The sequence below is a fragment of the Triticum aestivum genome, chromosome 3A, assembly GCF_018294505.1.
Source record: "Triticum aestivum cultivar Chinese Spring chromosome 3A, IWGSC CS RefSeq v2.1, whole genome shotgun sequence".
NCBI lineage: Eukaryota > Viridiplantae > Streptophyta > Magnoliopsida > Poales > Poaceae > Triticum > Triticum aestivum.
In genome coordinates, this window is record NC_057800.1 from 534,849,039 (window position 1) to 534,867,081 (window position 18,043).

The 18,043-nt window shown below is 47.3% G+C and overlaps 2 protein-coding genes and 1 non-coding gene across 4 annotated transcripts; all 3 read right to left on the reverse strand.

Annotated features, from left to right (window-relative positions):
* Nucleotides 1–825: 825 nt before the first annotated feature.
* Nucleotides 826–10,246, reverse strand: LOC123062086 (callose synthase 11). 2 transcript variants are annotated; one of them, XM_044485425.1, is made up of 4 exons: nucleotides 10,009–10,246; nucleotides 9,761–9,859; nucleotides 1,830–7,226; nucleotides 826–1,186 (listed from the first exon to the last, which is right to left on the reverse strand). In XM_044485425.1, exon 3 carries the CDS (start codon nucleotides 7,210–7,212, stop codon nucleotides 1,831–1,833), a length of 5,382 nt encoding a protein of 1,793 aa, XP_044341360.1. In that variant the 5' UTR covers nucleotides 7,213–7,226; nucleotides 9,761–9,859; nucleotides 10,009–10,246; the 3' UTR covers nucleotides 826–1,186; nucleotide 1,830. The 2 variants fall into 2 exon arrangements, with proteins under 2 accessions (XP_044341360.1, XP_044341361.1); XM_044485426.1 differs by lacking the exons at nucleotides 9,761–9,859; nucleotides 10,009–10,246 and adding an exon at nucleotides 7,307–7,735.
* On the reverse strand, nucleotides 4,125–4,205 carry LOC123063838 (small nucleolar RNA J33). Its single transcript, XR_006430588.1, has one exon. It is a non-coding gene; the product is annotated as a small nucleolar RNA J33 (small nucleolar RNA).
* A 274-nt stretch (nucleotides 10,247–10,520) lies between the features above and the next one.
* LOC123062088 (basic salivary proline-rich protein 1) lies at nucleotides 10,521–15,888 on the reverse strand. The gene is made up of 3 exons (XM_044485427.1): nucleotides 15,587–15,888; nucleotides 14,648–14,917; nucleotides 10,521–12,292 (listed from the first exon to the last, which is right to left on the reverse strand). The coding sequence occupies exons 1-3, from the start codon at nucleotides 15,725–15,727 to the stop codon at nucleotides 10,883–10,885; spliced, it is 1,821 nt and encodes a 606-aa protein (XP_044341362.1). The 5' UTR covers nucleotides 15,728–15,888; the 3' UTR covers nucleotides 10,521–10,882.
* Between the last annotated feature and the right edge of the window lie 2,155 nt (nucleotides 15,889–18,043).

Here is an 18,043-nt window from a genome sequence, read left to right on the forward strand (position 1 = left end):
TCCGATGGAGCCACACACCATGAACCATCAGCCTTCATAAGTCTCTGTATAGAGTTTCGCCGCGCCCGCCGGACTGCCCGACGGTGTAAGTATTTAGTATTTCGTTCCCCCTCTTTCAACCAAGTAATACGAGACCGTTGAAGCCAAAGCATCTCTTCTCTATACAACAGCTCATCTAGTTCATTCATCTTTGCCCGGATTTGTGCGCGATCCGCACCTGACAGCTGGAGGTCTGCTAGCTAACCCCGCAACCTTTCAATCTCTTTCAATACATTCCCAAAAGTAGCTTTGCTCCATTGCTTCAAATCTTTCATAACTTCTTTCAATGAGATGGGGAACACAAATTTTACACCATACTCGGCGAGGCTGACCAACCTTCGTCGATGAAAACTGGAGCCGGAGAATCAAGACGCACAGCCGCGTTGTTCGCTCCGTTTGACAGTGCAACCAAGACAAACACACATGAAAAAACGCCGGAGCAGGAAACCAATGCAGGCACCATCTCCACACACATGCCTAACATTTGGAGGTAACATTTGACATTCGTTATTTTATTTTATTTTTGCACAGATCAAAATGCTTAAGTTTTTCCCCTAAAATTTTACAAGTGCCAATTTGACCGTGACAATGAACCCATCTATTTTCTTCAAAAAATATTAACATTTGCAAAAAAAAAAAATTGATGCGCAGGAGCATATGTTCCCAAGAGTAACCCACTTTGTTACGAGTCCATTCCGACCGTACTCGCACGGATTGCAAAAGCGCCAATCTTCTTTTTGCCGTTTTTGCGCGGCACCAGATGACCACATGCAGAGCATGCAGAGAGAATGCAACGGAAGAAATAGCGCGTTCATAACTGAGGCGCAGACCTAGATCTGATCAACCACAGCGGGAAATTTCCATCAATCCTCAATTACACAACCTCTTCAGCACAGGAGATGGAACTTCTAGCCAGGCCAACAAATATATCGTCATCTACTCTAACAGGCAGCTAGTGCAAAGACTCAATGCCTAAATCACCAAAGTTGTACGAATCTGAACATCTAATCTAGAGAGATCGCCAGTAGCCAGCAAAAGATTGCAATATGGAGCTAAGCTATGCCACGGAAGGCTTTCCGCGTTGGTGCTGTACAGAGATGATGACCGGATCACTGCCTAACTGGAACCGCGGCAACCTGGTTAGTGCCTGCGAAAAAAATCAAGGCAAAAAACCCAGCAGTTACATCTCTGAATCAGAAAGTGCACAGTTTGATATTTTTCCAGTGCAAAAATAGAACAGGCTGTACATGCTACCTTGAATTTCATGCAAAAACACCACACACACTTCATTGGTAGTATTATTATTCTACTAGAGCGCAAAATTAACGACTTTCGTGCTGAGTGAAACTTGGTGGTATCGACACGCGGACAGACAGAAAAGGGGAAACACAAGGAAGCTAACTTCAGATGCACTCATCCCATTAGACAAGGATAAAACAGATGGTAAATTGATAAAGAATAGAGCATTAGATCAATCACATAACCTCAGCATTTTTCGTTTTCAGCACAATTTACGCTCATCAGTGACACCAGCCCAACACAGGAATCTAAATCATCAATGGAGCTATTTATCATTACTGAAAACACCAATTGGACAATTAGAAAGCGGCAAGTTTAGACTTGTCAAATGCTATTTGTCGAAATAGTATGATTCACCATGAGACTAAGCCCTAAATTCCACTGCTTCCAGAAGCGTCACAATTCAATGTAAAGATGCCAGTAGAATATAAGTGGATGCACAGTACATTGCAAATAGGCCAGATAAATCGAAAAGGTTTATTATGGAGTACCTCAAATTGTGTTCGTTTTCTTGCCAGCAAGAATGCGGGATATTTGGAGGCCTCTGCTGAAACCTTCATTGAACAGTACCCTTGTCTGCATTTCTTGAAATCCTGGCAACCAGGACAGCAATGCAACTGGTGCCATAACAATCACTCCAAGCAGTATCTCATACAAACGCGCCACAGAAATAACACTGCCCCACACCACAGTGGATTCGATGAATGGCCTGATCACCTGAGCAATGGAAATCAAGCCCCAGCCAGTAGGAATGAATGCCAAAAGGCCAGTGAAGATGTCAATGATTTGAAACTCAGTAAATTTCAGGAATAATATCAGCACCAGCACTCCCAGAATGATGATAGCAGTCTGGACAACTCGGTAGTAAAGATGTTGCTTTGCAGCATACGTGTCCCTGGTATAGGACATCAGGACAAAAACACCAAAGATCACTGCCACACATATCCAGGAAAGCAGATACACGGCAATACTTCTGCTTCCATCTGCGATTTTGAGCTGGTATACAACCCCATACTGAAAAAAGAAGTATCTGAGATCTAACAGTATCTCCAAAATCTTTCCCCAAAGGCCAGTAGTCCGCAGATGATCTTGCTCCTCATACCACCACACTTCCCAGCTGTGCTCAGCCTTAGAAAATATACCTCCTGGAAACCAGATCCAGGTCATGAAATCCTCGAAATCATACACAGTTTTCAACCAATCAAAGCCAGAAGGATTAAATGCAAATGGAGCCATGATCCAGGACACCACGAGAAACCAGCTAGATATCATCATGACTATGTAAACAAGTGTGTTCCTGGCAATCACACTGTGAGCGGCATACACGGTCAATATTATTCCGAGCTCTATAGCCTTTATGAAGTGGCTCCTAGCATATAGCCTGTAATTTTCAGCGAAACTCTTATGCTGCACAACAAAGCCACGGCCAGTAGCCCGATACTTTGCACCACCATGAAGAATTGTTCGGCCATAGTAATGGCTTTTTGTTCCCATGGAAAATGTGTAGAAGACAGACGAAAAATTCATCTGCATTGTGAAAAAATCCCAGACAGCTGGTAGAAAACCCAGTTCAAGAGAATTCTCTAAAATCATTGGCAGGGCAGTGAAGAATCCGAGCTGTATGACAAACTGCTGATTTAGCACAGCACCCAAGGCTTTATTGTTAGTAGCATTAGCACTTCCCTGAATTCCAGCCTCCAGACCACTCAGGGCCAGATACAGGCGCCCCCAAACAAATGTGTAAACTGTCAAGACCACCAGCATTGTGTTGAAGTAGAATCCCACTGTTGTATAAAACACAGAAAGCATCCGAAAAAAATCAGTTCTATGACCAAGTCTGTAGATATCCCTACTCAATGTCTGTTCACCATTGCCACTGGATACCTTAGCTTCAAACATCGATATCTGATTAAGCCCAACATCACGCCCCTTGCCAACCTGGATGTACTCATGGTGGCTAACATTTCCACCACGGAGGGTGCAGTTGAAACCTGCAAATATGTCCTCACTGATATTGATTACTCTCGATGCCTTACTTAAACCACCACGGGTCAGAAACCAAAGGCGATCAAATACATCAGGATGCCCATAATGCATCCGAACCTTCAGTGGATTAGCTAGCACACGCTGCCCAAGGGTAACAAAGCTTGTCTCTTGTGCAGACATGAACCAAGCAAGTGAAGAGACAGATCCAGTGAAAACATGTTCTCGAACTCCCAACAGGGTTGGCTTTTGGCTCCCATGATAATAGTTGTACTGTTGTAATAGATTGCGCATCTTGAGAGCCTCCTCAAAATAATTATCCTGGTTCATGTCAATTGTTTGCACTGCATCGCCTCTGGTGAATATGATGGCATGGTTCTGGTTTTCAGGTTTACCTTCTCCAAGTTTCAGTGGGCCTGGCAACCTGATCCTGTATATCTCAACCTCTTTCTGCAAGTCCTGGTCAAATTTTACAAGGACAGAATAATATTGTATATCACCCATCTCGTGATGGACCTCATCAACATAAGCAACACGAAGGGCCTCATTTTTCTTCATAAGAGACAGGATATCTTCAGCACGTGGATCTTTCCCCTTTTTCTGGTTTCCGTATATCTGGCAAGCGACCACATATGTGTACTTCATAAGAGCAGCACCATCTTCCTGGCCTTTAAACAACTGACTGACAGTGCTGGCTCCTCTGTTCAACCTCCTTTGAGGCCGTTGTTGCAAACCATTGTTGATAGGATACACATCATTTTCATGCCTAATGGAACCAAAGCTAGCCAGATGTTTTGTTCCTTCTGCAATGTCTATCTCAGAGGCAGTATCAAGAAAAGCAAGCATCTTGAGAGCCCTGTAATAGTACATCATTCCCCTAACAGTCCGTGATAAGGTCTGACCCCTATACGAGGCCCAAAGTCGGAGCTCCTGAAATTTCCCAGCCCAAATATCATCGTCACTAACCATTCCCTCCCTCCTCATACGTTCTAAAAAGTTCGCCCAGTCATCTTCATAAATCTTCTGAAGATAAAACAAGATTGAGATGCCATCTTCATTTTCACGACGAAGCTGGTCCTTGTTGTACATGACGTCTTCGTTGTAATATGGAGTCAAAACACTGAATGCCACCATCTTCTCAACTGTGGGAGCACGAGGCATGTTCATGAATAGGGAGTTGCTGAAGAAAGCTATACGCCGCCTAGCCTCAGGGTTCTTTGGGACATTGTTCATGGAATCCCTGGATGTGAGGATCGTATGGAGGCGCCTCACCTGCTTGTAGAAGCTAAGATCATTCTCACCAGGGAATTTTACGGCATCCTCAAAGAGCAACCCAGATTCAGTCAACCTTGACGGTGCTAGCCCCTCTTGCCGGAGCTGTTCAATACCCTTCCTGGTCTTTGGAAAATCATGAACTGCAAGGACATAGAGAGTCTGCAACGTGTTGACTATCTTGGTCTGATCTTTTTTTTCCTTCAGTAGCAGTTCCACTAAGGTGATTACAGATGAATGGATTTTAGGTAACAAGTCTAGCCTGTAGTCTTCAGAGAATTTCCCGTATTCCATTGAGCTATCAAATGCAAGGAACAGCTGATTGACAATAACGTGCTCATCCGTCCTCTCCTCAATGATCTCCAGCAGCAACTGGCGTATGCTGTCATAAGCTTCAATCACAGCACATCGCCTGTACTCGATGCTAGATATCCTACCCCAGTGTGTCCTGTCATCAGCCACTAGCTCTTTTGCTTGACTGAGAGCAAGAAGCAGCTCATTGTTTAGCAGCAAGCACGGCCACCGCACCACACGAATTTTCCAAACAACTGGTGGAAGCTCAAGAAGCTCAACTTCCTTGTCACTAACAATGTCTTCTTCCCTAAATGTCAGAATGATCTCATTCCAAATCAGTGCAAATCTCTTTGCTTCGACCTCATTTGCTTCAATTTTCCTATATGGGCGGCCAAAACCGTATCTCAGCTTGAGCCGGTGAATCGCATCATACAGTTTACTCCGGATGCCACCATGCAACTTGTCCAGGTGCTCCTCTGGCATCAAATTAAACTGCATTGCACTTGCAAAAAACTGAAACCTCAATCGCAGCTGCTCAACACTGCGAATCTCCCCCAGATGCGAGAAAAGACCGATAAGTGCCCCTGTAAGTGATGAGAAGACTGCATACCATATCTGGATATCCATGAGGTAAATGAGGACAACTGGGAGCCACAGGATGATTACAGCAATCCGCTCCGTGTGGGGCATGAACTCAAACCAGTTACGTCGGATGTCATGGAGGCTGAATATTGTCTTCGTGGGGGACACCATGGGCTTAATCTGGAGGAAGTAGCTGAAGCTAAACTTAGCAGCAAGAAGGCAGATCCAGAATAGGGAATACTTGATGTTATCTATTAGCCCCTCCCTCAGACCACGGCCTACAAATGTGCGTGTCTGGAACCACCAGGTGAGCACATATAGAATTCTCCAGTTGGTTTTCTCTGTAAAATTCCGAACCCAAGGAATGATGAACAGCACCAACGCAAGCACCTGTGGGATGACAAACACAGCAGCTGCTTCAAGGAAATTTAACACCCTGGTTTCGGCGGCGAAGGACCACCTGCGATCTCGCCACCGCTGATCCCACATCCGCACATAAAGCACGCTGAATGTGATAGTCCACCCTGCAGCAACAAACGCCTTGAGCACCATCCGTACAGAGATCAGCTTAGTCTCCCTCGACACAAGACTGTATTGAGTGCCCGCATCAAGCAACGCCTGCATAAAGCGCAGCCCAGCCCAGGTGATGAACACTGACAGCACCCGGACCTGGATGTCACGGTGCCTGAGGGTCTCCCATGGAATCCCGCTACCATTCCATGCAATGATCATCGCTGCCTGAAAGAACAGAATAAGCATAACCCATAACCGGTCAAAGCTGCGGTAGACATTCCAAAAAGACCGCTGCTCTACAAAACCAGTCTTCCCAACACGGCCAAGCTTCCCCGGCGGCACAAAGAAGCCCCTTGATGTATCCAGTGGCCACCGGAGCTTCTTGAAAACTCGCCGGCTCCAGAAGTACTCATTCACATCATCATAATTTCTCCACGCTGAGTGTGGCTTGGTCCCATTCCGGCTTGCTTCCACCTCGGCCTTGAGCACACTATAAATCGGAATGACAACACGGTTCAGGAAAGCCTCCTCACCGCACACAGCAGGGATTGCAAGCCGCCCTGTCTCAATATCGATAGAGCAGTCCATGACATGGCTGAGGTCGAGGGCCATGTAATGGAAGATGTAGCAGAGGCACTCTGGCATGAACCTCAAATTGGCAGCCTCCCCCCAGATTAGCAGGTACAGCGCCGTGTAGAGGAGGTCCCTGCGGGTGTCGACGCCAACGGTGGCCGAGGCACCGGTCCGGCGGCCGGCGCTGGGCACGTGGACGTGCGGCCTCTGGCCGAGGTAGGCGCACCAGGCAGTGTAGTTCCTGAGGAGCTTCTTCCGGATGGTCCGGGCGACGGAGGAGTGGAGGACGTCGGCGGGGTGGTCGGCGGGCAGGGTGCCGCCGGCGCGGAGCTGGGCGTTGGCGAGGAGGAGGACGAGGTGCTCCCGCTGGTTGCGGACGTTGTGCAGCTGGAAGCCGAAGGTGGCGCCGAGCCAGTCGAAGAGGTCGGCGCGGCGGAAGTCCCAGGCGCGCATGAGCGGCGGCTGCGGGAGGTCCTCCGCGTGCGCCATCGCCTCCACCGCCGCGCGCACCTCCGGGAACCGCAGCGACGGGTGCTGCCCGTGCATCACCACGTCCTGGATCGGGATGATGTTGTACGACGCCTGGACCGGCGGCTGCTCCGCCGCCGCCGCCGCCGCGGCGGCGGCGGTGGGGCGGCGGTTGCGCAGGTGGCTCATTCCGTCTCACGCAGCTGCAAAACAGGAGGAGGAATTAGTACTAGTCATCAACAACAGCCACATCATTTCCGGCGAATTAGGGCACTCTACACACATGAGGAGGCGGCGGCGGCGGCGGCGGGCGAGGGGGAAATCATGCGGCGTTTGTCTGGCTTCGCCGGCGTGGGGTTTGAGGGGGTTTGCTTTGCTTTGCTTCTGGGGTTTCCAACCATGACCCGACTCGACCCGCTCGCTCGCTGGCTAGTGTTTCCTTGCGCTGTACTTTCCGGTGGGACAATGATGACGACGATAAGAATGGATGATGAATGAACGAGAGTTTGGTGATGCGCTACTACAGCTCAACAGCAGTTCTAAATTCTGATCCTAGGTTTCGTCTCGGTGAAGCCATGGAGCCAGCAGAATTGGCACTCAACTGACTCGCTGTGTGGAAAATCTAGGGGATTAATTTTAGTAGTGGATTCGCGTAGATAACTTTTTGGTTTTGGTGATCGATATAGGCGTGCATTAATTCTGCTGGAGAGCCGTTTCAGCCCATTTCCAGCAGCAGACGAGATGAGCGGAAAAGGGGCTGGGGGCGTGACAACTTTTGAATTGTGGGTGAGAAAGCATAAGAGCTTTCAATATTCGGAGATTTGGAGCCATATGGCACATGAGTCCATCAGACTTTTTTGTTTGCTCCTATCCCGCAATTGGAAACATTTGGCTACATGCCGCTCACGTGCGGTGTCCCCGCTTGCCCACTGAAACAACCAGACCGCGAGCGACTGAGATCCGGTGCCTTGGCACACACAAGGCACGGATGAATAGTATCGTACCTTAAGGGCATCTTTTGGACGTTGGATCTACAAGCGACGGTCCAATGAACATCAAGAGTCACCGCTACAGTGCATCGCTACAGGAAGTCTGCTAGAGGATAATCGCTACAGGACCAACACACTGTAGCGCGGGGTACTGTTCACTGAAATCTGGAACCTTGATTTCCGATCTAACGGCTGAAAGCTCAAGGCACGATACTGTTCATCCGTGCCTTGTGTGTGCCAAGGCACTGGATCTCAGTCCGACCGCGAGCACCGGGGTACAGGCGTACAGCAAGCGGCACAACATCTTAAACCTCCAGCTTGCATCAATATCTCATTCATTTCTTAAGAATAGTACTACCTCTCTCTCAGTTTACAAGGCGTGCGCGTACCCCTAGGTCGTTAATTTGACCAACTTAATACAAGTCATATATTACAAAAAATATATCAATATAAACTTCAGATGCTCTATTTTCAAACCGTATAATTTTTGTGTTACCTAGTTTATATTAAGGTGATAAAATTGGCAACCTAGGTATACGCGTAGGACTTATAAACTGAAACGGAGATAGTAGCGTGAAGCATTATCGCAAAGGCTGAAGAAAATCATCAGAGGAGAAAAAGGCAGAGCAAAACCCGAAAGTTCGTGGTGTAGAGTATCTATCGCCGATGGCCAGCAAGTGCTTTTGAGGGGAACCTGTGGTCGTGACACTTTGTTTTGGGGCATAATTGTTTGCTAGCTCCTTGTGTTTAAAGCCTCAAAGATCGACGCTTTCTGTTGTGCTTTCACCCGTCCCTGTTTGTGTTGTGCCGCACTAGAGAGCTACTCCCTCCGTTCTAAAATAGATGACTCAACTTTGTACTAGCTTTAGTACAAAGTTAGTACAAAGTTGGGTCATCTATTTTGGAACGGAGGGAGTACCAGTCAGACCTCCCCGCATTCCCGTCAAAGCGAAAAGAGGCTCGGATAAAGACCAGTTTGCCTTTCGTAATTCCTGCGCTCAAAACACGTCTGTCTTTTTTTGCCTGGTGAAAGGGAAAACTAGATCTAACTCATTGCCTTTTTCTGCCTGGCCATGTAAATTTTGAAAAAAGAAAAGACCACTAACGATAAGCACGCCGCAATAATAAAGACCACTAACGATAAGCTAGCACGAAACCCTAGCTATGGTGTGCTGTAAATTTGAATCCATGGCCTCTAAACTAGACGCTATTACTAGGAGTACTAGTGAGTGACACCAGTTTTTTTTTACTCATCAGCCGCACGCCGCTGCTGGCTTGCGTCCTCTCCGCAGCTTGACGCCATGCCAAAAAGGTGCAACGCACGCCGCAAGGGGACGCACGCAGGCGCATCAACAAGAATGGCAAGTGGGCCCGCGCGCCACCTCGTGGGCGGACCCGCACGGCGCCGTTCCATAGAGGCGGCCATGTGCCACCAGATCAACGCGATAGGCGAAGAAAAGTAGGTTGTGGGCCCTGGTAACCAGCAGAGGCTATAGGCGATATTTCCTTCCAGGAGATAAACTCGTCAGTCGCCGCTTGGTGAGGCCCCACGAGACAAGCGGCAACGGCATCAGCGGGAGAAAACTACGGGACTGCCACTGACTGAGCCCCCGCTCCGCTCGGGCGACGGCGCGACCCGTTCGTTCCGTTCGAGCGAGCTTGGGAAACCTCGGCCGCTAACGGCGATCTACCGGGGGAGTAAATTCTGGCACCAAGGTGGTTGACGGGGGAGGATTTAGAACTGTCACCTGATCAGTCGACCGGCGGCGAGGAGCGGCCGCCCGCCGTCTCCGTCGAGACCCTTGGCTGCTGCCGCTGCGGCTCAATCTTCCTTCTCTTCTTCACAGCTGATGAGAGAGAGAGAGAGAGAGAGAGAGAGAGAGAGAGAGAGAGCTGAGAAACGAATATGCCCGTATAGGTAGGATTGGGAAGGAATTTTTGAACGCGGCCATGGGGGAGGGAGGAATCGCCGGAGCAATTGAGATGGATTCGTTACCCCTTTCCGAGCAGGAGCAGGCATCTGTTTGGCCTCGATCTCCCCTCTCCCGCTGCCTCTGCTCTGCCGTTGCTGTGCCGCCTCCCGCTCGGCTTCTCGCGAATCGCCACTTGCTCGGCCTTGCTGCCGCTAGCGCGTTTGAGACGTTTCTCTTCTCCCCTTCTCGTCCGCCGCGGGGGAGAGGAGAGAGATGCTCTTGGGTGGGGCCGGGCCGGGCCGGGCCGTCACTCGGGAACTTGTTTGGTTATTCTCTCCTAAACGCTACACAAGTCCCAACTGTCCTCATCCATTCTCTTCTGTCTCTCCAATCTTACTCCAATCCAAGCAGAGAAATGAAAATGTTGCCGAGCTGCAGTTCGAAAAAAAAATGTTTCCAAACTGGAAAGACAGGTAGGCACCCATACTCTGATATTCTCGTGATTTTCGTAGGCTGGGCAATACTGCAAAGGACAAAAAAATACTTGTACGAAAAAGGTGCGTCTCCAGCTGGAAGAGCGTAGTACCAGTCACTGTAGGCCAGAGTACACACTCTGATGAGATCAGGACAACACATCAACATGATGGACAAAACAGTAGGAGTACACAAAATTCAAAACGTACTAGCAAACATCACCTGACATTGCACACTACAAAATGACAAGATAACTGGAAATAATTTGCTTCAGAACAGATCTCCGTAATCCAGTTGTGCACGTGCACGAGTCAGGGGGGGGGGGCACATGAAATTCAAGCTCGATGTTTGTATGTACATTGTACGGACAGAATCAATAGACGGCATCATATCAAATCTTATTTATTTAGATTGATTTAGACAGATATCACGACACCACCCTGCAGCGCACACGGCTTCCAGCGAAACAGGGCCTGGCCGAAATCACCACGGACGAGGGGGTGCTCCGGAGCCTGATTCGTTCAGCCTGTCGAGCAACGCATTGAAATCTATCTGCTGCCCGCTCTCAGTCATCCTCTGGATCACATTCAGCACCTGCTCCCTTGGATATCCCATGGTGATTGCCTTCTCGATCATATCTCCATATGGATGGCCGCGCATCATGTGATGCTGCGATGACCCTGGAGGCATCTGTGCTGCCTGGACTGCAGAAGGACCAGTCGGCGGGTAGCTGCCATACGATGTGTTGTAACCCTGCGGATGCCCCTGCGGCGCATACTGCGGAGGATAGCCCCCCTTACCTGGAGGCGGCCCGAAAGAGCCTTGGCCTGGAGGAGGAAGCTGCTGCCTTTGCATGTTGTGCTGCGGTGGTGGCTGAGATGGTGGGATGCCAGGTCCACCATATGAATATTGCCCTTCAGAATGAGTCACACCTGATGGAGCAATGGTGTTGTATTGTCCTTGCATAGCCGCGCTGCCGGGCAGAGTTTCAGGGGAAGGGTTCAATGGCTGGTGGGGTGGATAGCCACCAGAGTAGTTTGGCGGGGGGGTCGGGGGTCTCATCTGAGTTTGCGCATGAGGATGTTGTGGTTGCGCTGTCTGAGGAAGATGAGGGTTGGATTGCTGTGGTGGAGGAAACTGTTGAGCATTAGACAACTGGGACTGCTGCGCTGGTTGTGTTGGAAACTGCTGAACATTAGGCAGCTGGGACTGCTGCGCTGGTTGTGTTGGAAACTGCTGAACATTAGACAGCTGGGACTGCTGTGCTGGCTGTGTTGGAAACTGATGAGCATTAGATAGTTGGGACTGCTGCACAGGTGGAGGAAATGGCTGGGAGAAAGGCTGCTGTTGCTGAGCTGCTGGTGCAGGAGATGAACGAGAGGGTTGCTGCTGCCACTGCTGCTGGTAAGGAGTGTAAGACTGGGGCTGGGTTTGATTTGCTGACTGAGGCTGGGATGAAGCATGGACATCTTGAGCTTGAGGCCTTACTGGCAGGTATTGCACCTCTTGTTGTACTTGCTGACCTTGTGTGTCCTGGTTGCCTGGAGCTTGGTGTTGTGGGTAGTAAACAATGGCTTGGCTAACAGCATAGCGGTCCTGCTGCGGTACAAGAGAGCTAGGGGCCGTCTGCTGCACAGGTTGATCGTTGTACTGTTGGACTGGTCCAGAAGCTCTAGGTACAAGTGCCACTGAGTTCACCTGATGAGGCAAAGCAAGTGCCAGCTGCTGACTTGCTGCATCGCGCTTTTCTTCAGGCTTCTTTGCCTCGGGGAAAGCTGTCAGCACATCTTCTTTCTTTTTAGATTCATCATGTGTAAGTTGAAACTTGGCTAGCTCCTTCTGAGTATCCGCTAACTCTTGCTTGTCTCGAAGGATTTGAATAGACCTGTGCACCTGCACCGTTTCAAATTTTAGTCACGGTTAGAAATTTCTTAACAGATTAACACTCAAGATGTGTCAGCGAAGCACATATGAAAATTAAAGTACAAAAATGTACTGGCTAGATCATCTCAGGTTTTTAACTGTATTTATTAACAAAACAATGTAAATGTTATAGTTAGAACCATCACAAGTTATGTGCACTGTATATGTATGCTTCAACTGCAGCTACAAATTTGCCCACCGAGATATAAATATATTTAGCATAAGAGTGGAGCGCATAACAGGCAACGAAAACAGGTTCATCATTAAGTAGAAAATATCATTCTTCATGTGCATTCAGATCTCAGGGACAGGGACGCTTATATCTTCTGTTGTGTCACTGTCCATGGGTTGGCTTAAATGTGTTTCCTTGAGAGAAAGATCATCAGTTGTTCCAGCTCTATGTTGAGATACCAATGGTTAGAATCTGGAAGGTGCAGATTAGGCACATAGAGTGATACAGGTTGATAATTGGTTCAAATACAACTTATACAAGGGCCAGTCCATGGACAGTCCACAGTAAGATGAAGGGCAAAGCAAGTCCAGACGTCCTAGTTGATTGTCCTTTCCTCATAAACTGACTTCCTAACATGCAGTGTGCTTATAACTTGCCATAAGAGTGTAGAACTAGAACAATGGTTAAAGGGCGTCAGATTAGAGGACCTGCCCAAGCATCCCCCAAAAAAGCCTTACATGAGCACCAGACAGTAGCTTGCCTGGAATTAATACCGTGGGTACGAGATCAAGCCTGAGCATACTTGGGATAACTCGTAGTTGCATGTAAAAACTCCCAAGTGTCTTTATGATGATTTACTTTTGATTTAGTGATTCAGGTAGGACCAAAGGAGTGATAAAATTTGGAACATGCACGAAACTTCCCATGCATGCAACCAAAGTGACCAAGGTGATTTCTCAACAATTTTGTGAATTCGTGGTCAAAATTGCTTACTTGTTATGTTAACTCAGATTTCAGATTATTCACCTATTCCTCTAAGATAAACCACCTATGCCAAAACAAAACATGGTATGCAGATTAAGTCATCATGGTTCGGACCTAATAGGTTTAAGTAATCATATTAAACAATCAGTTCAGCTTAGCTTGGGATTTCTAAGTAACTGGAAATATCAGATCAGTGTAGGATAGGCTCAGACAAACCCTGAACTTTGGGCTTGATCAACTTCAACCTCAGATGAGAGATGCCTGGGTTGGCTACTTCGCTGGCCAAATATGATCATCTAGTATTGAGCTCATCAAAATCAAAACTGCCAAGAGTCTCATATCATTTAGGATATCATACTGGTTATAATACCCACTCGAACTTGTGTTGCATCTTCACTGAGGCGTATAAGCACAGAGGATACTGTTACAGTGAATGAAACAGCCTGATGCATTGCTCTAACTTCTAAGATTGAACATAATGTGTAACTGCAATTTGTTTCAACTAACCAAGAAAAACTGGTTGGAGTGGAACAAAAGACATCACAGGAGGTAATACTACAGAAACATAAGCTAGAAAAAACTACAGCAGAACAACAAACGATGTAATATAGATTAAATATATCTGAACCTTATACTTCCTATACCGATGGCTTTCGCTACTTAGTCTGAACTCACAATTACTAGATGATCAATAGCATAAATAAACATATTGGAGCAACAAACTGGAGCAAACATTTACAAGCAAAGGAGTAAACATCACATGTAAGTGATATACAATGTTTGATGCAACGGATCATGGATGGCCCGTTGGCCAAAGATGGGAGGGAGTGTTCATTGCCATCCACACGGGTTTAATCCCTATGATCAACAAAATGCGCCGTACTTAATCGGAGTACACACCACATTGTGTCCCTCCAGTATTTTCCTCATATGTAGACAACACACAAGCACACGCGCGGGCGCGCGCACACACACTCATGTTTATTTGTGCATATGATGCTGGTGGTGTGTGTGGCTTGTGTGCATCCGCCTTTTACTCCCTAACAAAATATTCTGATGTAATAATATCCAAGATAGTTTCATCCAGAGACGCAATAAAGTGCATACACATCAAATAAATTCATAGATATGATATTAGTAATATATCAATGAACATATGGCATGATTGCACTGATAATACACCTGAAAGAACTATATTATCAAAACGGCCTTACTCTAAATAGTACTCCCTCCATTCACAAATATAAGATGTTCTAACTTTTTTGTGAATAGGATGTAGATAGGCACGTTTTAGTGTGTTTGTTCACTCATTTCAGTACATACGTAGTCCATATTGAAATATCCAAAACATCTCATATTTGTAAATGGAGGGAGTAGTATTTACTTACTTCATGTAGATGTTTCTCAAGAGACTTTAATCTTAGATCAGTTTCATCACGAAGCACATCAGCTCGAAGCTCGCCTATGGACCTCTCAAGCTTATAGCAATAAATCTCCAGCTGTGAAAGCCTGCTGGTGATTCCTTCAAGAGACCTTAGCAAATTATCAGCATATTTCTTCATGCATTTCTCAACAGCAGAAAGTACATCCTCTTTGGCATAACTATCTTGTTCATAAACTTTAACAGATGGTCTCCCAAATCTGCTCTCATGAAAATCCTGTTGCAAAAGTACAAGAATGAGTACTGCAAGTAATGAAGGAAGGTTGAGCATTATAACCACAGCGATTATGAAATAAGTTCGTTGCTGGAAGTAATGAATGAAAGTTAACCATTATAACCAAAACAAAACCCTCCAACATCCAGCAATACAAAGGAAATTGCTATGAAATTTCCAGCATGATTCAAATTGTTTTCGAGCTGGACCCTTAATTTTTCCTATCTATTGACTAGCATTGTAGAAACGATAACCTGTGCAGGGTTTGAACAAATAGGTGATATATCCCAGTAAGGTTAAAGCATACGACCCAGAAATCTAAAACACCGGATTGCGACATTTCTATACAAGTACAAACATGTCACGAGTTTCCCTCAATCACGATACATAAAACAGTCGAAATTGTATAAAACGTAGGGCGTAGAATACCCTAGCTCCTAGGCAGAAGCACAACTGATGCGTAATAACGGTGAAAATAGATAATTTCCCATTCGAACTCATCATGGGACACTTGAACCCAGTTTCGTTTTCCTTCGTCCCAAATTCCTCCAACGGAAAGGAGGGATCCGCAGACCAGAACCGAAATTTAGCCCCAAGCTTCTGTCAGAGCTCGGCACACCAACAGATACTGCTCGCGGAAGGGATCTAAGGGAGGGAAGGGACGATGGATACCTTGTCGACTGGATCGAGTCGCTTGGGCTCGGAGGGGGCGGCGAAGTCGTCGTAGGAGCAGAGCACGTCGTCCGTGCCGAAGTCGAAGCTCCGAGTGCCGCCTGCGGGGCCGCGGCCTGAGGGCCCGCCGGAGCCGGACATCGCAGGGTTAGGGTTTTGGTCGCGATGGGGAGCTTGCTTGAAGGGGAAGCGAAGGGCGGTTGATAGGTTGCAGGTGAGGAGAGAGGAGGAAGAAGGACGGATCGATCGATTGATTAGTCTGTGCTGTTTGTTTTTAGGGCCCTCTGGTGTGTTGATTAAGCAAAGGCCTCGCCACCCCGGCTGAGACGATAAGACTAGACTAAGTTTTGTATAGCGACGGGTTATCTTTTTTTCTTTCTTTCGGTTACTTTATTTATATTGAGAAGGCTGGTAATCAGGCAAACAATAGTGAAAATTGTCTCTTTCAAACGTGGAGCTCGAGAACTACAGTCAGGCGCACATTGATGTGGAAGTCAAGTCGAAGGATCAGTCCCAACCTTAGCGTTTCACGGATTTTTACGGCGAACCAAGAACTGAAAATCGGTATCATAGTTGAAACTTTTTGACTTTGTATGGTGTACAACATAATAGTTGGCTCTGTATGGGCGATTTCAACGAGACGATGTACTCGGATGAACACTTCAGCATTCATGCTAGACCGGAATGGCAAATGTGTGTGTTCCGGGAGGCAGTGGATTTTTGTTCTCTCCAAGACCTTGGATGGAGAGGGGTGCCCTTCACATGGGATAATAAACAACAGGGGAACTCCAATGTAAAAGCTCGATTAGATCGTGCCTTTGCAAATGCATCCTTTCTCACCCTGTTTGAATTTACTACTGTAAAACATATCAATTCGACAGCCTCTGATCATTGCTATATTTTGGCCGAGCTGAGAATGGAGCGAGCGCACGGGGGACGTCGCGGCCCGCGACCGTTTCGCTATGAAAATGTGTGGCAGTCCCACAGCGAGTATGATGCTCTCGTCAGAAACTCATGGCAATCTGGGACAGGCCGTCAAGGGCTGGAAGGCGTAGTGCAAGCATTAGCGTCTGTTCAAAATACACTCGGGTCTTGGGGAGACCGCGAGTTTGGCAACATCTCCAAAAAAGTTAAAAAGCTGCAGAAACAACTTGAACGGCTCCGGGCGGCTTCGATCGGTCGGGGGCCAAATGCAGAAGAACTTGCAGTGACTGCCAAACTGCAGAAATCTTGCGACAGGAGGAGGTGTGGCTTAAACAACGTTCAAGGGTTCAGTGGCTGCGCAAAGGTGACCGCAATACAAAGTATTATCAGGCCCAAGCTGCTCAACGAGCCAGATGTAACCGTATTGTGTCTCTTGAAGATTGGATGGTTCCATTTGTGATGAACCAGCCGAGGTCGAAGCGGAAATAATGGGGTTTTACCAGAACCTCTACCAATCCCAGGGATTCAATGACATGTCCGGTCTTCTACAACATGTTCATGTCCGTGTCACCGCTGCCATGAATGAGTTCTTGGAGAAGGATTTCACGGCCGAGGAGGTGAAAACGGCACTCTTCCAAATGGCACCGTCCAAAGTGCCAGGCGTGGATGGATTTACAGCAGGTTTCTTCCAACGCCACTGGGACGTACTCGGTGAGGATGTTACCCTGGCTGTCTTAGATTTTCTGAACGGTGGAGAACTGCCGGTAGGTCTAAACGACACTACTATCACGCTGATTCCTAAGGTGCGCAACCCCCAGAAAATCACTCAATTCCGCCCAATAGCTCTCTGCCCGGTTCTATACAAAATCGCAGTCAAGGCTTGCACCAACAGGCTTCGGGGTCTGATGGATGAGATTATTGGCGAGGAGCAAAGTGCTTTCGTACCCGGCCGGTTGATTACCGATAATATCCTGGTAGCGTATGAAAGCGTGCATGCAATGAGGAAAAAGAAGAGATGCAAGCAAGCCTATTGTGCCGTGAAACTAGATGTGCTTAAAGCCTTTGATCGCGTCGAGTGGCACTATCTAGAGGCTATGTTAACCAAGTTGGTTTTTTGTGATAGGTTTATTCGTCTGATCATGAAGTGTGTCACCTCAATCAGATTCGCTGTAAAGGTCAACGGTTCTCTCCTTCCGTATTTCACACCTACGAAGGGGCTGCACCAGGGTGACCCAGTCTCTCCATTCCTCTTTCTCATATGTGCAGAAGGCCTCACTTCTTTGATGAGTCATTATGGTGGTGCACTGGTTGATAGAGGAATTAGGGTGAGTGTACATTCACCTTGGGTTAATCATCTGCTCTTTGCGGATGACAGTTTGATGTTCATGAATGCAAATGTACAAGACGCACATAGATTGAATGAAATTCTCCAGTTATATGTTGCATGCTCTGGCCAAGCAGTTAACAGGGAGAAGAGTGCCATTTATTTCAGTCCAAATGCTTCAGATCAATTGAGGACAGAAATTAAACAAG

Coding starts and splice junctions, on each gene's coding strand:
- LOC123062088 (XM_044485427.1), bottom strand. CDS start 15,727: ATGTCCGGCTCCGGCGGGCCCTCAGGCCGCGGCCCCGCAGGCGGCACT. Junction 14,918..15,586: donor GACTCGATCCAGTCGACAAG/GTATCCATCGTC, acceptor CTTTTGCAACAG/GATTTTCATGAGAGCAGATT. Junction 12,293..14,647: donor TTGAGAAACATCTACATGAA/GTAAGTAAATAC, acceptor GAAACGGTGCAG/GTGCACAGGTCTATTCAAAT.
- LOC123062086 (XM_044485425.1), bottom strand. CDS start 7,212: ATGAGCCACCTGCGCAACCGCCGCCCCACCGCCGCCGCCGCGGCGGCG.